General features: G+C 37.5%; 2 protein-coding genes across 3 annotated transcripts in view; both read left to right on the top strand.

The window, feature by feature from the left end:
• Positions 1 to 6669, top strand: part of LOC143848144 (RIBOSOMAL RNA PROCESSING 5) — a 43582-nt gene extending 36913 nt beyond the window's left edge. Inside the window, 11 exon segments of the mRNA XM_077356990.1 lie at positions 170 to 806; positions 1098 to 1158; positions 2273 to 2418; positions 2485 to 2830; positions 3117 to 3511; positions 3649 to 3825; positions 5149 to 5245; positions 5334 to 5489; positions 5565 to 5795; positions 5887 to 5970; positions 6097 to 6669. Of these exon segments, the coding sequence (XP_077213105.1) occupies positions 170 to 806; positions 1098 to 1158; positions 2273 to 2418; positions 2485 to 2830; positions 3117 to 3511; positions 3649 to 3825; positions 5149 to 5245; positions 5334 to 5489; positions 5565 to 5795; positions 5887 to 5970; positions 6097 to 6204 (2438 nt within the window). The 3' untranslated portion in view covers positions 6205 to 6669.
• Positions 6670 to 8112: 1443 nt separating this feature from the next.
• Positions 8113 to 13430, top strand: LOC143860233 (serine/arginine-rich SC35-like splicing factor SCL30A). 2 transcript variants are annotated; one of them, XM_077370799.1, is made up of 6 exons: positions 8113 to 8360; positions 10795 to 10945; positions 11546 to 11623; positions 12320 to 12484; positions 12733 to 12852; positions 12933 to 13430. In XM_077370799.1, the coding sequence occupies exons 2-6, from the start codon at positions 10797 to 10799 to the stop codon at positions 13072 to 13074; spliced, it is 654 nt and encodes a 217-aa protein (XP_077226914.1). In that variant the 5' UTR covers positions 8113 to 8360; positions 10795 to 10796; the 3' UTR covers positions 13075 to 13430. The 2 variants fall into 2 exon arrangements, with proteins under 2 accessions (XP_077226914.1, XP_077226922.1); XM_077370807.1 differs by lacking the exon at positions 11546 to 11623.
• Positions 13431 to 18491: the final 5061 nt, after the last annotated feature.

Here is an 18491-nt window from a genome sequence, read left to right as displayed (position 1 = left end):
ACTCATTTATTATTTTTTTACTTATTTATTTTCTTTGATTCTTTATTTTGATTTTTTTCCCTCTCTTTTCTTGTTATTCATTTCTTTCTTTATTCTTTTTAAAATAAAAAAACATTCTATTTTTTTCCTTCATTTGTTTCTTGTAGTCTGACCTGGCATGCATATCCAGGAACCAAAGGATCGGGGGATGGGCTTTTAGCAGAAGATTTCAATTTTGTGCTCGGAAAAGTTGTTTCTGGCTATGTGGTTAAGGTGGATAATGAGTGGGTCTGGTTAACAGTATCTCGATCTGTTAATGCTCAGCTGTTTCTTCTAGATTGTTCTTGTGAGCCCGGTGAGCTTCACAAATTCCAGAAGCGTTTTTATGTGGGGAAAGCTGTTTCTGGTCGTATAATAAGTGTTAATAAAGAGAAAAAGCTGCTAAGGTTGACATTACGTGAACAATCCTCTACATCTCTCGATACTGTTAAGATAGATGATGCCGGAAGTATTATTGCAAATAATAACGGTATCGAACATATATGTCAGGGGGATATTCTTGGTGGCAGAGTAAGTAGTGTACTTCCAGGTGTTGGCGGGTTGATTGTCCAGATTGGACCTCATCTATATGGGAAGGTTTGCTTTACTGAACTCACAGATACGTGGGTATCTGACCCTCTGGATGGCTATAAGGAAGGGCAATTTGTCAAATGTACGGTCCTAGAAATCAGCCGTTCATTTAAGGGTACAACGCATGTCGATTTGTCTCTGCGCACTTCTTTAGTAGATTTCCAGTCTGCCAACTCAGTGGGATCGAATAATCATGTGTAAGCGGTTTAACGATCTGTTTCGCCTTTATGAAGCTCATATATGTAGTTAAACACTCATATAATTGGTTGTTTTGAATTTTTCCCTTAAATTAATATCGCTGGAATTGGATATGTTTTATTCTGGTTTCATATTGGAGGAATGAGGTTTTGTTACTACTTTCTTTCTTGGAGCTATAGTTTTTGTTTAGGAACTCCTTTTTCGTGATGGAAAATGCAATCGTTTTACCTGGGATGTTTTTTTTTCTTCTGAATTGTTTTTACTTAGAATACTTGTTTTATGGTTTCCAGGGATTTTATTAATAAGCGATTTGAAAAGATTGAGGATCTTCATCCTACTATGGATGTCCAGGTACATTATTACGTGATGTTCTGATGGAACTATTTTATTGTTCTGTTATCATTAATAGTCGTCAGAGTGGAAAACTAATTGGAGTAATTTTTTATTGCTTTTTCCATCGATATACTGTTTGTTCGAATTGTTATTGCCGAAGTATACGCTTCTTAACTTGTAGCATTCAACATCCAATATAATGATTTACTTGCAAATTTTGCCTCTTTTGCTACTGGATGGTGAATCTACTATGATAATTAAAAAGCTTAGAGTTTTCATGCCTTCTGTTTTATTTTCTTTCTGTCTTATTTTCTCGTGCCTTTTAGAGTACTTTAAACAGGCATTCAAGGAATCCTTTTTAAGGCATATATTCTGTGCACACCCTCTATGTATGTTCCCCTAATTGGTTGTACTTTTTTTAGGTGATCTTTTACATGGTCCCATATTACCGAAGTATATACTTTGTATCTGTTTGAGTTGCTTGTTCCTTTCTGAGAGAGGTCCTATATCTGCCCCTGTTCTTCTCTTGTTTTTTGTGTATTTGGGGCAGTCTGTCATCCATGGGGTTTCACATTTTCCTTAATCTCATATATTTGGTTTGATTGCCCAAGGGAATCCTCCGCATAGTCCAAGTTTTGACTTAAATTGGTTTGTGGCTTCTGCATCTTTTAATCAATTTTTTGGCTCTTCAAGACCCATCCCCTCCTCATTCTTTTGTTTCTACGGTATTTATGAAACTCATTCCTGATTGAAACATAAACTATCATTCTTACTTTTACAGAATATTGCAACATCATATTAGGGCATCATGAAAACTGGTTCGTGGCACTGTTTGGCAGTGCTTCTAGTTTTAATATTGTTCTTCAATAACATATTCGTGGTTGTTCCGTACCTGATTGAAACTCAAACAATTTTCTCACAAAAAAAAATTTGTGAACAAATTAATTATTTTTGTGAGGAAAATTACTTCCCTTTGGATGTTAGTTTAGGGGTTGTCATACTGTTTCTGTTATGCATAATCCGATGATGCTTGGGATTGAAAAGTATGCTTATTAGTAGTTTTAAAAATATACATTGCAGAAGGTGTCGAGGGGTAGCACGTTTACTAATTGGGTGAAATGGTTTCTTGTAGGGTTATATTAAGAATGTTACTTCGAAAGGATGCTTTATTATGCTTTCAAGGAAGATTGATGCAAAAATTCTTTTATCAAACTTGTCTGACGGATATGTTGAAAATCCTGAAAAAGAATTCCCTGTTGGAAAACTTGTAACTGGGAAGTAAGTATCTTAACCATTAGTGATATTAATTTCTATCTTCCAAATGTAACATAATTTTGCCTGCAGGGTATTGTCTGTGGAGCCTTTGTCAAAGAGAGTCGAGGTTAGCTTGAAGACAGTCGTCGGGAAAAGGGAATCAAAATCTGACATGGGGGATCTTAGGAAGCTACCCGTTGGAGATGTTATCTCTGGTAGGATTAGGCGGGTCGAGTCCTATGGCTTGTTTATTACAATTGATGACACAAACATTGTAAGTTTATTCGTAAACTTGCTTTTGGAATAACACATGATTTTGCACATCAATGTGATAATGTACTTCTCATCCTATGTTTCCGAGATTTCTGACAATCACATCGAGAACATTGAAACTAAATATAGGGCAGGCGGGAGAGTTGTGGCCAAGATTCTGAAGGTAAATTTGATTGCTATGGCTAATTGAAAATAGTCTCATTATCCAAAGCATTTATTTATTTAGCCAGTTCAGTATTTGACCACACCTTCGTACTTGAGCTGGATTGGATATTAATATTGAGCTAGTGCATGTAAATTAGAGGTTAATTTGAATTGATCTAAATATTTCCATTGGCTCATAATTTCTTCCTAGAAATTAGAAGGGTGCATGAAAGTAACTCGAGCACTCTTATTTTTTCCGGTTTCCCTCATATTTTTATTTTGTTGTGTTTAACCTATGTTATCAGGTGGACAATGAAAGGCACCGCATAGCACTAGGAATGAAGAATTCATATGTAGGGGATAATGCTGGTGCTCATGATATTTCGGACAGTAAAATTAGTGGTGTCATTGATGACAATGGTACTATTGATGATTATCAGCTTGGTATGCAACTGGACCAGGATGGCGACTTACCGATTACTAAAGATGTATATGGAGATGATCCAAATAATAAAGACTACCCTATATTTGCACAAGCGGAATCTAGGGCTTCTGTTCCTCCTCTCGAGGTTCATCTTGATGAAATTGAGGGTATGGATTTAGGTACTGGAATTATTGAAACCCAGGAATATGCCAATGGTACAAAAATTATTGCTGAAAAGAACCACAAACGTGCGAAGAAGAAGGCAAAGGAAGAGAGGTCTTTTCATTTCTCCTATTATTCTCCGTTAACATCTTTCATTAGAAAACTCTCTTCTTCTTTTTTGAGATGACAAACTCTCTCTCTTCTCTCAACCACATATTTAAAATTTCCCCTTCTGTACACTTTTTGTGCAGGGAGCTGGAAATTAGGGCAGCTGAAGAAAGGCTTCTAGATAAAGATATACCACAAACTGTTGATGATTTTGAGAAAATGGTGAGGAACTCTCCAAATAGTAGTTTTGTCTGGATAAAGTACATGGCTTTTATGCTCTCCCTGGCTGATGTTGAGAAGGCCCGCTCAATTGCTGAAAGGTATCTTTGTAGCACTTTTAACAACATTGAGGATTTATTCATTCTCATGCTCTTTTTTATGAGAAAATGAAAATTAAATAGTTCCCGTGAGAGCTCACCAATCTTTCAATGTTCTTTTCCTTAAATTCTGTTTTGAGCTAACAAAGTTAACAAATTCTGTTATTTCTTCATAAGCTGTTTAAGAAAAGTATTCATGCTTGTTCATTTGTACTTGGTTTGGATTGTCTTCCTCAAGACAAAAGAAGCGTTAAAAATTAAAAAAATGGGGCAAAAACAAACTTTAGAATTTTGTTATTTTATCTGTCATTAATTTTCTTTCCGGGTTTTCTACTCAATTTTTATATTAACTGATTGTTTCTTTCAAAAAATGAACTTCTAAGGAGCAGAGATAGATGATCTCGAAAAAGAAATTTTCAGAGAATCCGTTTTTGTAAACTTTGGTAGTCTTAATTGTGGATGATGGGGTGACTTATGTACACCATTACAGGGTGGATACAAGTCACATGTAACGATATATTTATTATTAATGTGCCACAGCTTTTACCTATGTAATGTAAGAGGAATGTACCATTCTGCTATTTCTATTATGTACAATTCATCAAGGGTATACTTGTAATCTGTCAATGGAATATTACATATAGTGAAGGGGAGACAACTAAAGACTCAACTTGTCACTCATACCCTAGATCTGCTACGCAAATCCATAGATCTAGAACCCAAACCCCGAGATTTACACCAAAACCCATTAGATCTGTTACCAAAAAACCTAGAGCTGTACCCCACACCCCTGGATCTGTAACTGAAACGCCCAGATCTATAACAGCCCCTAGATATGTTGGGTTTTGGATCTAGGATTCATGAAGGGGTATAGTGGCGTGGTTGTTCTTGGATGGATGTATGAGTAGAGATAATGAGGGGAAAAAGAGAGAGAATGGAAGGAGAGAGACTTGCTTAGATTTTTTTGAGAACTACCAAAGACTTCAATTGCTTCATGTCCCTGTCTCTAATACCATGACAAACTCTCTCAATATTGAAGATAAGAGAGAAGAACGAGAACCCTAGGGCTTGCACATGAAACTGAGGGAAATGGGAGTATCAAGCTGAGTCTTAACTGTATCCCCTTCACTTTGTATAATATTCCATTGACAGATTACGAATATACCCTTAATGAATTGTACATAAAAGAAATGTACATTGCTCATACATCATATAGGTTGTTGTCTACACAGATCACTGCGTATGCACCCTGTAACGGTGTTTATAAATTGCCCTATGGATTTTCCATTTTTGATGATTAAATCTTTTTGTTTTCTTTTTGGAAAGGGCTTTGAAAACAATAAATATCCGAGAAGAGGGAGAAAAGCTGAACATTTGGGTGGCTTATTTTAATCTGGAAAATGAGTATGGAAGCCCACCAGAGGTAAAAATGAAATATGCCATTATTTTGTTCTTATATCCATATTGGCTCTGCGACTGGTTATGAATTTTCTAACTAAATTACCAATCAGGAGGCCGTCATGAAAATGTTCCAGAGAGCATTGCAGACATGTGATCACAAAAAGGTACATTTTGCTCTCCTTGGGATGTATGAAAGAACCGAACAACACAAGCTGGCAGATGAACTTGTGGACCAAATGGCCAAAAAATTCAAGAAATCGTGCAAGGTAATTTGTTGTTGCCCTGACGTTCTTCCTTCCAAAACATTAAAAAGCCTAAAGGCTTCATTTGTCGAACTATAGGTTTGGTTAAAGCGTGTACAAAGCCTCTTGAAGCAAGGAAAAGAGGGAGTTGAATCTGTTGTAAAGCGTGCTCTTTCCAGCCTTGATCCTAAAAAGCATATCAAGTTCATCTCACAGACCGCTATCCTTGAATTCAAATGCGGTGTTCCTGATAGAGGACGATCCCATTTCGAAAGAATATTGCGAGAATACCCAAAGAGAACAGACCTGTGGAGCATTTATCTTGACCAAGTAAGATTTATAGCTTTCCTTGTAATCTACCTTTCTATCAACATAGTCCTCATTTAACATGTGCTGACTAACCTTTTTTCTAATGTGACAGGAGATTCGCCTGGGAGATGCAGAAATAATCCGCTCACTATTCGAGAGGGCTACCTGTTTAAGTCTTCCACCAAAGAAAATGAAGGTATGTTGTGGTCCTTGTGGATTGCATTAAATTTTTTTATTTTTTATTTTTTATTTTTTATTTTTGGGTTGTGGACAGTCGCCATGTTTAATTATATTAACTGTACCTGGAACGTGGCATTTACAGTTTATTTTCAAGAAGTATCTAGAGTATGAGAAATCTTGCGGCGAAGAAGAACGGGTAGAGTATGTAAAGAAAAAGGCAATGGAGTATGTGGAGAGTTCATTATCATGATGTGTCCTGTCACCTCGAGACATGCCACCAGAGTTCAACGAATGAAACTTGAAGCAAATGTGGTTTTCATACACCCAAGATGTGGCCTCACTGGATCAACCATTCTCGGATGATGACGAGGGAGAATCCAACCATTCTCCCATGATAAAGAGGGATAATCGATTTTGTAAGTTATTGCATAGATCACAAGGAATGCAGCTGTGATAATGCTGTAATATAAATTTTGATTTCACTATGGAAGAGTGGGCTGGCTGAATTCTGATACAGTGGAGGCAGACGCACAATTGACAGGTGCTGGGCATAGAATTTTGATTTTCATTCTATGCTCATTATGACTGCAGGATTAGTTTTGACTTGTAATTGTAGCCCCAAGCTTAAACATTCAAAACGGTAAACGCGCATCTCCACTCTACATTTGGGCCACTGTATGGTTATTTAAATAATTTAATTGGTGGGGCTTGAGTATGATGGGCCAGGGCCTAACTTATTCAAGTTGGATGAGCCTAAATCGGCTTGCAAAAATAAAGGATTTCCAGTCATTCTCAACAAATCCATAAGAAGTGATCCAATTTGTTTCATTGGGTCCAGGTGGAGATCAAAGATCTTGAGCGACCGATCCGGCAGAACAACTAAAAAGATAAAGAACTATCATTAAATTTTACTTTGTGTTTTTTTATTTGAAATTTTGGATTTCTATATCGAAGATATACTTACGAAGTTGTTCCAAGTTATTGATTGGCACTGACCCTAGATCCTTCCCCTCTATAAATGAAACAGGAAAAATGACTACTTCTCTAAACAACTCGATGAATTTAGTAGATCCTTTTAGGAGGCCTCAATGACCATAGATCGTATCTATCCAATTTTTACAGTGCGCAACTGGTTGGTCGTCCACGGACTGGCTATACCTACCATTTCTTTTTCCGGAAATATTCCGCCATGGTTAGGGCAGCTAAACCAACTTTCATACGAGCTCCCAACTGTTCATTCATCTGACCATGGACTAGAGCTACTTTTGATTTTGCAATATTTTCTTCATTAATAACTCCAGATTCTTCATTTCCATGTAAAGATCATTTCCTTCACTAGTAGGTTCGCCTACTCCGCCAAATATACATACACCTCCATGAGCCAAATACAGATACACCTCCATGAGCTTTGGCAATGTTGTTGATAAATTCCATGATGAGTACTATTTTGCCCACTCCAGCTTTTCCGTCGATACGCCTTGCAATTTGCACTTGAATTCCTTTTATATCAGCTTGTTCAGTTAATTCAATAGCTTTTTTCGTTGCCTTTCGAAACGAAACTCTATTCTTTAATTGTAGAGCTATATATTCTGCAAGAATATTAGGTTGTCCATAAGGTTTTGCAACTCTTGTGATAGCAATGTTAAGTCTCCGGTTCTCTTACTTTGTCTGTGTTAACAAACAATTCGAAATACCTCGACTTTTTTAGAGTAAGTATGAGTCAAATAGCAATGATTCGAAGCACTTCTACGAGGGATGGTCATAATAAAGTTTACAAGTCGTTTTCGGATGTAATTGAAGGTAAAGAGGGAAGATTTCGTGAGACTCTCCTTGGTAAACGGGTCGATTATTCATGGCGTTCGATCATTGTCGTGGTCCCTTCGCTTTCATTACATCGATGTGGATTACCTCGAGAAATAGCGATAGAACTTTTCTAGACATTTGTAATTCGTGGTCTAATGTGACAACATATTGCTTCAAACATAGGGATTGCAAAAAGTAAAATTCGGGAAAAAGAAGCAACTGTATGGGAAATACTTCAAAAAGTAATACTTATTTAGATAGGAAATGAAATAGTAAAACGATTATGCATCGAATGACTATTCATCTATGGTTATTTTATTGTATTTTCCAAATAGGGAGCAGGAAGGCTCAATGGAAAAATGGCTAAACTACTCTTTTACACTACCAGAGGGGGCTTTTCCAAATGAAAAACAAGAGAGCCCTCTAGTCCTGAATCCTGACTGTGATTGGGGGTATTTGAGCCACCAGCGCATTCTAGCCACACCCCTCTACAAATGTGATTTAAAAGAGAGCATAAATCGAGGAGCAAAGGAAGCTGAGAGAGAGAGAGAGAGAGAGAGAGAGATTCATCTGATTTTCCTTTCGCTATTGGTGTCTTTTGAGGTATTATTTCTCTGCACTATTTTTTGCCTCTTTGCTAGGATTTCCAGATCTTTCCCTTTATTTTTTTTCATCACAATCGTCTCTTTTACAGTCGCCTAGGGTTTTTTCAACACAATCGTCTCTTTTACAGACGCCTAGGGTTTATCTAGAGAGAATTTCCTGCTTACGCTTTGTTATCAATTATTATATTTGCAAACACACATTTGCAATGATGTTTTCTTCAATCACACTCGCACACATCAATGGAGCTTCCAATAACCTATCTATATTATTTTCTACATTGAAGCCCCAACCCTAGATGTTCTTATTTTGCGGCGTTTCTGAATGTCGTCTTTCCTTTCCTTTCCTTCTTTAAATCAAGAGCTATGTAAAACATAAGTGCTAGGTTTGGAACATCTAGGTCATACACATCTATTCAGTTTTTCCTCTCTATGTACGTAAATGTCTCTGGACAAAAATAATAATCTCTATGAGCTTCACCTGTAGATCAAATCCCGAAATATTGAACCCAAAATGAGATCGATGGAAATTACTCCTATTTCTGTTTTGCAGGCTGATTATTAATATTGTTTTTGGGGTATTTTCTATATTTTCTATCATATTTGTTCTTACATTTATTCATTGCAGAAGTCATTCCTATAGGCTATAGCATGTTTACTCATTAATTTTTAACGAACTATAGTGTGAAGGAAATCACATATACTGTACATTCGTAACTGAACAAAGCACAGAGACTGTATGTTCGTAACTGGACATGTCTTTTGTCGTGGAATACAGTGGATCTGCTCCCTTTTGAATTTTTTTTGGGGCACTGAGATTTCCTATTCTTGGTTGGATTGAAGAGATAATTTTCTTAATGGTTTTCTGATCTTCTTAATGGGTTCTTATACAATGGATGCTCATATTTTTTCGGGAAAAAATACGATTGATTAGAAATACAATGAGGCCCACTTGTTCAATGATCCAAACTTGATTGGCTATGTATCAAAATCCACTCCCGTCTGGTGATTCTAACCCTACCATTTGTGGCCATTAAATGGTCGGTGTGAAAATATAGAATCGAGTAATCAACAATCATTATTTTTCATCATAAATCAAAAGGTTAAAATCGTCCGGTGGGAGTGGATTTTGATGCATGCCCATCCATTGAAATCCCTAAGGCTTTGTTTGGATACAGGTAGTTCCCTTGTAGATTAGTGGTATAAGTAGTCAATAGGGAGGAGACAAACATTTGATCTACCTTGTAGAATAGTGATAAGTAGTGTTTGGTTGACAACCTCGTAGAGCAGTGGGAGGTGTCATTATCAATATAAAAAGAAAAGAGAGAGAAGGAAGAGAGAGAGAGAGAGAGAGAGAGAGAGAGAGAGAGAGGAAAAGCAAAATTATCCAAGCCAAATTTCTCCTTTTTTGAGAAATTCGGCTTGGAAAGTATAAGGAGGGGACATTGATGCCATGTCACCAGACATGCAATTATTACCTCTGAAACTTGTCTGGTAGTCTCCAGGGATTTGGGTCCTAAATTGGCAACCAAACACCATAAAGTTGAAGAAAAGTGCATTTTTTGCTTGGGAAATCCTTGAGGATGCCAGGCATGTGGCAACCAAACAGTCGCTAATAGATAAATGGTTTGGATGATTGAACAAATGGGTCCGACTTTCCTTCTAGCTGCTCATATCTTTCCTTGGAAAATTATGTGCTTCCATCATTTAGGCTCTGTCTGGATACATGTAGTTACCTTGTAGATTAGTGGTATAAGTAGTCAATAGGGAGGAGACAAACATTTGATTTACTTAGAATTTACCCTGTAGAATAGTGATAAGTAGTGTTTGGTTGCTAACCTCGTAGAGCAGTGTGAGGGGGCATCATTACCGATATAGAAAGAGAGTAGGAAGAGAGAGAAAGAGAAGGCATAATTTTCCAAGCCAAATTCCTCCCCTTTTGATAAATTTGGCTTGGAAAGTATAAGGAGGGGACATTGATGCCACGTCAACGGACATGCAATTATTACCTCCGAAACTTGTCTGGTAGTCTCTGGGGATTTCGATGCTAAATTGGCAACCAAGTACCATAAAGTTGAAGAAAAGTGCATTATTTTGCTTGGGAAATCCTTGATGCCAGGCATGTGGCATTCAAACAGAGCTTAAAGAACCCCTTCTTAATATAGTAGAACCCCTGCTCATATACAAAAAAAAGTGCTTCCATCACTTAGTATATAAATGAATGCAGTTATTTAAAAAAAGGCTTGACTTCTTTCGGTGTTATATGTTCTGTCAATAAAGCATAGTTTTTCAGGTGTATTGTATGTAAACATTTCATTAATCATTTGTACACAATACTATTTATAAGTTGTTTTAAATGTTCCCCTTTTATTCTAGTTTTGCATGCTGTGCTTCTTATTTTCCTAAATAGTAACATGTGTTGGGTTATTGTGCAGAAATGAGGGAACGAAGCTATAGTTACAGTCCATCTCCACCAAGGGGTTATGGAAGAAGAGGTCGGAGCCCTAGCCCGAAGGGTCGCTATGGAGGTCGTAGCAGGGATCTTCCAACTAGCCTTCTAGTTCGCAACCTTCGCCATGATTGTAGGTTGTTCTCAGTTACTTTTCTCATTGCTCGGTAACTGTTGTGGTTGTTTCTCATCTAACAAGACTTGGTTCTGGCTGTTGCCCACTTTTTTTGTTACCCACTTTTTACATCCTTTTTCTAGTTCTTAACTGTGTAATTATTCTCTCAACTCAACTCAACAAAGCCTTTGTCCCAAACTAGTTGGGGTCGGCTACATGAATCCTTTAGAAAAAATTCATGAAGAAGGTAAAAGGAATCTACCCGGCTCTAATCTTGGTTCTAGTTGGGTTCTAGTTGTGTAATTATTGTACTTACCAAAAAAAAACTTTACTTAATTATTTTAATTTTGTTCCTATCTGTTATTTAACATCTCATTGGAACTCTATGAAAATTGTGCTACTAGACTTATATTTAGGATTTGATCCTTAGTTGTGGTGGCAATGCCCTTGCGTTGTACTGTTGTTGTTTTTTTTGGTTAACATAATCTGTTTTTCTTATTAAAAATTATTCCTAGTTGGTGTCTACTATATTGTCCGTCAGTATTGTTAAACGCCTTCTCTTCATTCATTATCCATTATTTACGTGCTTTATTGTTTAAAGTTGTGGGTTTACATTTTGCAGGCCAGAGGATCTTCGCAGGTCATTTGGGCAATTTGGTCCTCTTAAGGATGTTTATTTGCCACGTGATTATCATACTCGGTATGCATATCGTGCCAACTATTGTTCTTCAACACCTTGAAAAACTCAAAACTCAAAACAAAAAATCATATAATAGCTGGAGACTGCTGGACATTCTAGAGTTAGTCCGTTATTTCAAATTTAGTCTGTTTTTGTTTTGTTCTTCTTTTGGACCTGTATTATGGGTGTTTTTATGTTGAATGAAGTTCAGCTGTCATCTTATGATCAATTGAAAACCCTCTCTTTTCCTAAATTATCATTTGGATGGATGAGCTTGTCTTTATAATCTACTTTTCTTTTATTGAAAGTTGGATGTTTTTATTATTAGATCTAGCAGTGAAAGTAAAGTATTGAAGACTTCAGTCAAATCATAAGACTTCTGTTGAAGAGGATGTTAATGTTTGTGAAGAGTGTGGTTGGTGATATTGGAAGAGGTTGGGTTTGAAATTATACATATTGAAGATATTCAAGTCTTGAAGGATTTGAAGTCATCTTTAAACTCTGAAGTGTGAAAGGTCAGCAGCCAGGTGCTTGCTTTATTTGAATTGTATGACATTCCAGGGGCATATATCTACTTATGACCTCCTACATTTCTTGGGATTTTCTTGGCAGTTTTATGGGTTAGCATTATTTTGTGTTCTTTTACTGTGTGGGGATCTGATGATAATGTTTATATGCATTCCATTCTTTTGATACTGACACTCGCATCTGTTACAGAGAACCACGTGGTTTTGGTTTTGTCCAATATGTGGACCCTGCTGATGCGGCAGAAGCCAAGTATCAAATGGATGGGCAAATCCTTCTTGGCCGGGAACTAACTGTTTTATTTGCAGAGGAGAATAGAAAGAAGCCATCCGACATGAGGGCCAGAGAACGATTTAGGTAAACTAAGCTTATCTTCGTAGTCCAATGTTTAAACTCTCTTGACCTATAAGTAAAAGGAACAAACTAGAGAAGCAATATATAAATTAGCCAACTTGCTGCTTGGGCCCCCTACTGTTAGCTTCTGGGTTGTATTTATAACCCAGAGGATATTATGACAGTAGTAATGGAGGCATTGTGGAAATATTTGAGAATCTTGCTTATTTTTTTTCTGATTGGGCCTTATTTGCCCATGATTGGATTGTTAGGGGCCGATCGTATGATCACCGTCGGTCTCCACGCCATTCGCGATCTCCAAGATATGCAAGAACTCGTTCTCGTAGTCCTAGCTACGATTCACCTTCACCGCAACAAAGGCATTACTCAAGGTAAATGTAACAGTTAATTAGATTAAGTTGTCACATTTTTGCATGGCTTAATAATGGTCTTTGCTCCTCTGCTGTCACAGGTCCATTTCACCAGAAGATAAAAGGTACAGAGAGCACTCTTATTCCCGTTCGCCTTCCTATCATGGCTCTAGGAGTCAGAACCCTGTAGACTACTCAAAGAGTCGAACACACAGAGAAAGGTCCCTGTCTTTTAGTGAATAAACACAAGGGGACAAGTTAGAAATTGCAATCCTAGTCTTTTAGTGAATAAACACCAGGGTATAAGTTAGAAATTGCAATCCTAGTCTCTCTAGTTCTGTTTCTGTGTGTTGATTAACTGGATGTGGTTGGATTGCTGAGGTGGGCTTTTCTAAGCTATCACCAACTTGCTAGCTGTGTAGAAATTGGCCGTCCTAAAGTGGTTCTTACCCTGTTCACTGCATGAAATGTGATGCGGATTTATTTCTGGTACTAAATTTTCTATAACTACTTTATGAAGACGAATTATACGGTGCAATTTGTTTGCTCTGCATTACCGTTCTATTCTATTCTGGTCATGGAGATTATTACCTTATCAATTGATCAGGACCGTCCATTCTGTTACCACCTTCACCATGGATGCAGCCCATGGCATGCAGATTCTGTGTTAACTAACCATTTGCAGGCCATATTTCTTGATAGTAATAGTAACGGTTGCACCGTTGTATGGTGCAAGCAACTTGCAGCTTGTTCTCTTTGGTCGGTGTGTGAAGGATATTTGGGCTGTGTTTTTTGCATTGCTTCTGATGAACATGACCGGGTCTATAATAGAACTATACTATTCTTATTATTGCAGGCATTAGAGAAGCCTAAGGTACAGCTTAGAGGTTTTAGACCTCTCTTACTGTTCCAGCTCTCTTTGAGGCCCTGTTTGGATTGCAGGAAAAACATTTCACGCAAAAAAAAAAAAAAAATGTGGGAATATTTTCCCTTTTCATGACTTGGAAGGAAATGATATGGTTATGGTTTATCTAGAGGATTTCATTATAAGTTGAAGGACATTATTTTTTTCTGTGTAACCAAACAGAGGGAATGCAGGAAATTCTGGAAAAGGTTTTTCGTTCCTAACTTCTTCCGAAAATTCCTGCAATCCGAAGGGGGGATTAAGGAGCAAATCTAATTTTAGACGATGAATTAGTTCCCAAAAACTACTTGGTTCTCCTAAGATTTTGGCCGAATACTTTAAACCGTTGATGTCTATCTATTGTATTAATGCATCACTGAGTGCCACAACAGATTTGGCATTTTCCAGCAACATTTGGGTTTACAATTTCTGATTTTTGTTCGAGATAACGTCTTTATGCTGGTTTAAAAACCGTGTACTATGGTTTTTAGTGCACCTCTGTGGTGAAACAAAACCAAAACCAACGCCTGCAAAAGGCAAGATTGAAAAAGCAATTTTCACAATCTTTAGGCCAAATTCAAGACCAACAATCGCCTAAAGAGTTATTGTAAGACGATGACCAAAAACATTAAATTGATTATTGAGATGGATTTTATACAAGACCATCCATTCCATGGGCTAATCGTAAATAACCGCCTCTCCTTCAAGGATGATATACAAAAGGTACCCTACTGTTTACAATTTTGATGTCAAAAGACCACCACCCCTTAAGTTTGTCAGAGAAGGGTCTTAGCCTTTGTTTATGGAGGAATTCTAGAGTGAAGGGAGGCCTTGCAAAAAAGAGGTGAGAGGGCTCTCCTATTGGCTACACATCACCATCATGTTTGCAAGGGCTGCTGCAGTTTAAACTTCCTCTTGTTTATGTAAAGAAATAATAAAAAGGAATGTGCAGTGTGGTTACCTTTTGGCGGGAAAGGCAGAGAAAGAGAATAAAGACGGTGAGGAAAGGACACCATTTTTTCCACGTAGGAGGAAAGAGTTATAAAAGTAGAAGACTTTTCATGTCATGCACTCATTATATTGTTTGCCTTTACACCAAGAGTTGATTTTGTCTTTCAAGGTCTACTTTGATGGTCCACCGGACTACCAGCTCAGCCACTCTTTGGGCAGAATTTGGATCACATCCACCATTGTCTAGGTAATGATTTTCTAATACCTTTGGTTGCATGTATTTTACCTGGAGCTTACTTCATAGAATAGTGGTGTTTGGTTGGCAACCTCGTAGAGTAGTGGTATGGGGGTCATTACCAATATAGTGAGAGACAGGGAGAGAGCATCATTCCCAATAAATCCAAGCAAAATTCTATCTTTTGTGGGGTTATTGTCTTGGAATTTTTAGGGAGAGGAAAAGGGTGACACATCAGCAAAGATTCAATGATTAGCCTATATTGGCAACTAAACAAGGAGTTCTGGCACCCAAATGCCAAGCAAAACTCCTTAGTCATTATAAGCCCAATGGTTTCCACCTTGGCATTCACATCTTATTTTGATGATTCCAATACACAAGTGATTTATGATCACTAATGTGTTTGATTGTCTAAGTTGTAGATCACATTGGTGCTAAGACAACATTGCTTGGATTGAGGCCAAGAAGCACTCATTGGACCACTTCAGGAAGGCCAAAGACATTAAAATCCAAGACAAATGAAGACTTGAAGAATCCATTGAAGATCAAGTTATATTAGATTGTATTAAGATCCAATCTTAGTTTTAGATTTGAAAGGCATAATTAAGTAAATAAACACACACCCTAAAAATATAAGTGATTGTATTTGTGGAGTTCCAACACCTTGGAACCCTCATAGCAATCCCATCTTGGTGTTAAGTTGGAAGCCCAAAAACAGAAATGAAAATCTGCTCAGACATAGGCTTCTCGGAACTCCGAGAGTTTTTCTCGGAACTCCGAGAAATGGTCCAGTAGACATTTTTTCATCTTCTGTTTGAATTCCCGGAACTCCGAGATTTTTTCTCGGAACTCCGAGAATTCCGGAGCTCCGAGAAATATTCTCGGAACTCCGAGAACACTGTAACGGTCATATTTTGAGCCGTTGGAAATTTTGCTGGAATTACCACAATGCCATTGAACGGTCATATTTTGGTTTTCCTATATATATGGGCATTCTAAACTTCCAAACCATCAATCCTTACACTCTTAAACTTCATTTGAACATCCAAAGAGTGAATCAAACTTGATTATGCCTCTCATCATCTAAAGATTAGGATTTGGATCATAGGCTCAATTTGTACATCTTCTACCATCTTGTAAACCCTTGTGAGGGATTGTTTTATGTTCTTTCTTTCTTTTCAAGAACTTGTAATGGGCGAGTGTTCGGAGAAGCGTAGCCCACTCTCCGTGGTGAAGATCGCCACCAAGGTTAAAGGTGGTTGGAATTTGTAATCGGCACCGATCTTCGCCGAAGTTAAGAAGATCACATAGTGAAGCCATCAACGGGTTTGGTTGGTGGAGTGGAGTAGGCCTCACGTTTGGAGGACCGAACCACTTTAAATCTCGGGTGCAATCTCTCTTACTTGTGCTCTTTATTTTGCATTTGCACTTTAGATTTAACTTGCATACTTGAATTTTATTGTTGATCTCTTAATTTCTAAAATTGGGTTTGAGTTTTTCAAAAGAATTAAAACTTGTTATCAACCTAATTTCGCACTCCTCATAAGTTGCCGTACTCGGGACCACCCTTGGAATTTCAGTCATCCTGGCTGTTGTGCAACCAAACATACCTTATACATATGGATGACAAAGGGGAAAAGGGCTGTGCACACTGAGACCATACTAAATGGTGGTCTCAATGTTAAGGTGGTTCAGCATTTTTTATGATGAGCAACAGTCCCCAAAGAAAAATATCAAGACAAGGAAATTGGATTTCTCTTTGTGGAGTCTCCTGTAAAGGGCAAAAAAAAGGAAAAAACCTTGTCTTTTAATCTTTGCCAGCTCTAGAAAACAAAAAATACTCACATTCCCTTTGTTATGATATCTGCACCCCTCTTTACTTTAAGCTTCCTTACTTGGCTGCTACAACCAACATGCTGTCAAATATTCAATCACACAAATGGAGATGTTTATAAATTAAAACAGAGAAGAAGGGTTGACAAATAAGGTATCTTGAGTAGAAGTTCACATTTAGGCTCCGTTCATTTCGGCCTAAAAATTGACGTAAAATTTGTTTTATGTAGTAAAAATGAACATCAAAACAAATTTTACGTCCATTTTTACGTGGAAAGGAACGGAGCCTTAGTTAAATATTTTTCATAGATTTTTCTGGAGGCTCTGTTTCTCTTGACGTAACATGGGCGTAAAATATATAAATAAAATCTTACAATGATTTTTTACCCGTCCTAAATTTTGTTTTATGCCCATTTCATGTCGAACGAAACGGAACCTTAATAGATTTGGCATCTGAAAAAAAAGCACTTGTTAAGAACTTTTCAAGAAAATAAAAAAGGAAATTTATGTGCTAGAGAAACACTTTAAAAATGATGTAAAATTTGTTTCTTTGGGAGCCTTATTGGAAAACTTGTTATGGTAAAAAATGCAAAAAGCTTTTGAAAATTTGTCATTGAAGAGTCAATGTGTGCAATTTAGCCAATGTTTAGGACTCAAATTCTTTCAACATTCAAAAACATCAAATGCATATGCATATAATAATATTTCAAAAAAAAAAAATGTTTTTATGTAGAAGATTTATTTCCATGTTATTACAGCTTCAACTAACAAAAAATTTATCACTTCGGTTGCCTTCGGAAACCATTCTCCACCCAATTTTTTAGGTGCAGAGAATGAGAAAAATAAAATAAAATCGGAAGGCAATTCGGCAACCTGATTCTGCAAAGCCTGATTCTTTCGTTTCTGCCGCCATTTGTGCGGCTAAAAAATTACAAAAATGAAAATTTCCAAAGCAACTCGGAGTCTTTCGAAGATTCTCATCATCAAGTTTATGTCCATTTAGTTGAGGGAGAATGAGAAGCTTTACCGAACATGCCTTTTATTCTAAATTTCTAATCGAAATTAGACCATTAGAAGTTTCTCATGGGCTCACCCCCCACATGATGCCATAGTAGCCATTAATTGAAATGACATAGCCCGAACATACCCAAATTAAGCACTATAACCTTTTTATAATATGACTTGAACGTGGAATGTCCCTCATTTTTTTCAATCAACATTAAGTGGGCCCAACTGGAAGAAGGGTCTAGATCAAGCTAACATCATGTGGGTGGGCTTATATGAAGCTTCGCATATTTCGAAAACTGTCATGTCATTGAGAATTTGCATTTCCCATGGGAGATGATTTTTCGCCCCCCTTCTTTTTAATGTGAATTGTGGGCAGACTATAACGCTTTTTGACGTCAAACCTAGGGGTCCAACTTGGGTCGGGTTCAAGTGTTCAACCCGATTTTGGTTCAGGTCGGGTTGGCATTTCCTTGGGTTGGGTTAGGGTTGAGGCCTCGGCAACCCGACCCGAACCCGCCTTCCGTCCTCTAATTTTATCTTAATTATCTTTGGGTTATTGTGTTTATCTATTTTGCCCAAGGTGAAACCGAACCAACCTGACTCAACCCGACCGGACTGCGGGTAGATGGGTTGGTTTATGGTTGAGAAATTTAGAGGTGGGTTGGGTCAGTGTTGACCATCTTCAACCCGAGGCTCGGGGTGGGTTGGGTTAGGGTTGGCCTCAACCTT

This window comes from Tasmannia lanceolata, unplaced genomic scaffold (assembly GCF_043159265.1).
Source record: "Tasmannia lanceolata isolate RefF3 unplaced genomic scaffold, GAP_Taslan_0.1 ptg000003l, whole genome shotgun sequence".
Taxonomy (NCBI): Eukaryota; Viridiplantae; Streptophyta; class Magnoliopsida; order Canellales; family Winteraceae; genus Tasmannia; species Tasmannia lanceolata.
This window is presented reverse-complemented; position numbering and strand designations above follow the sequence as displayed.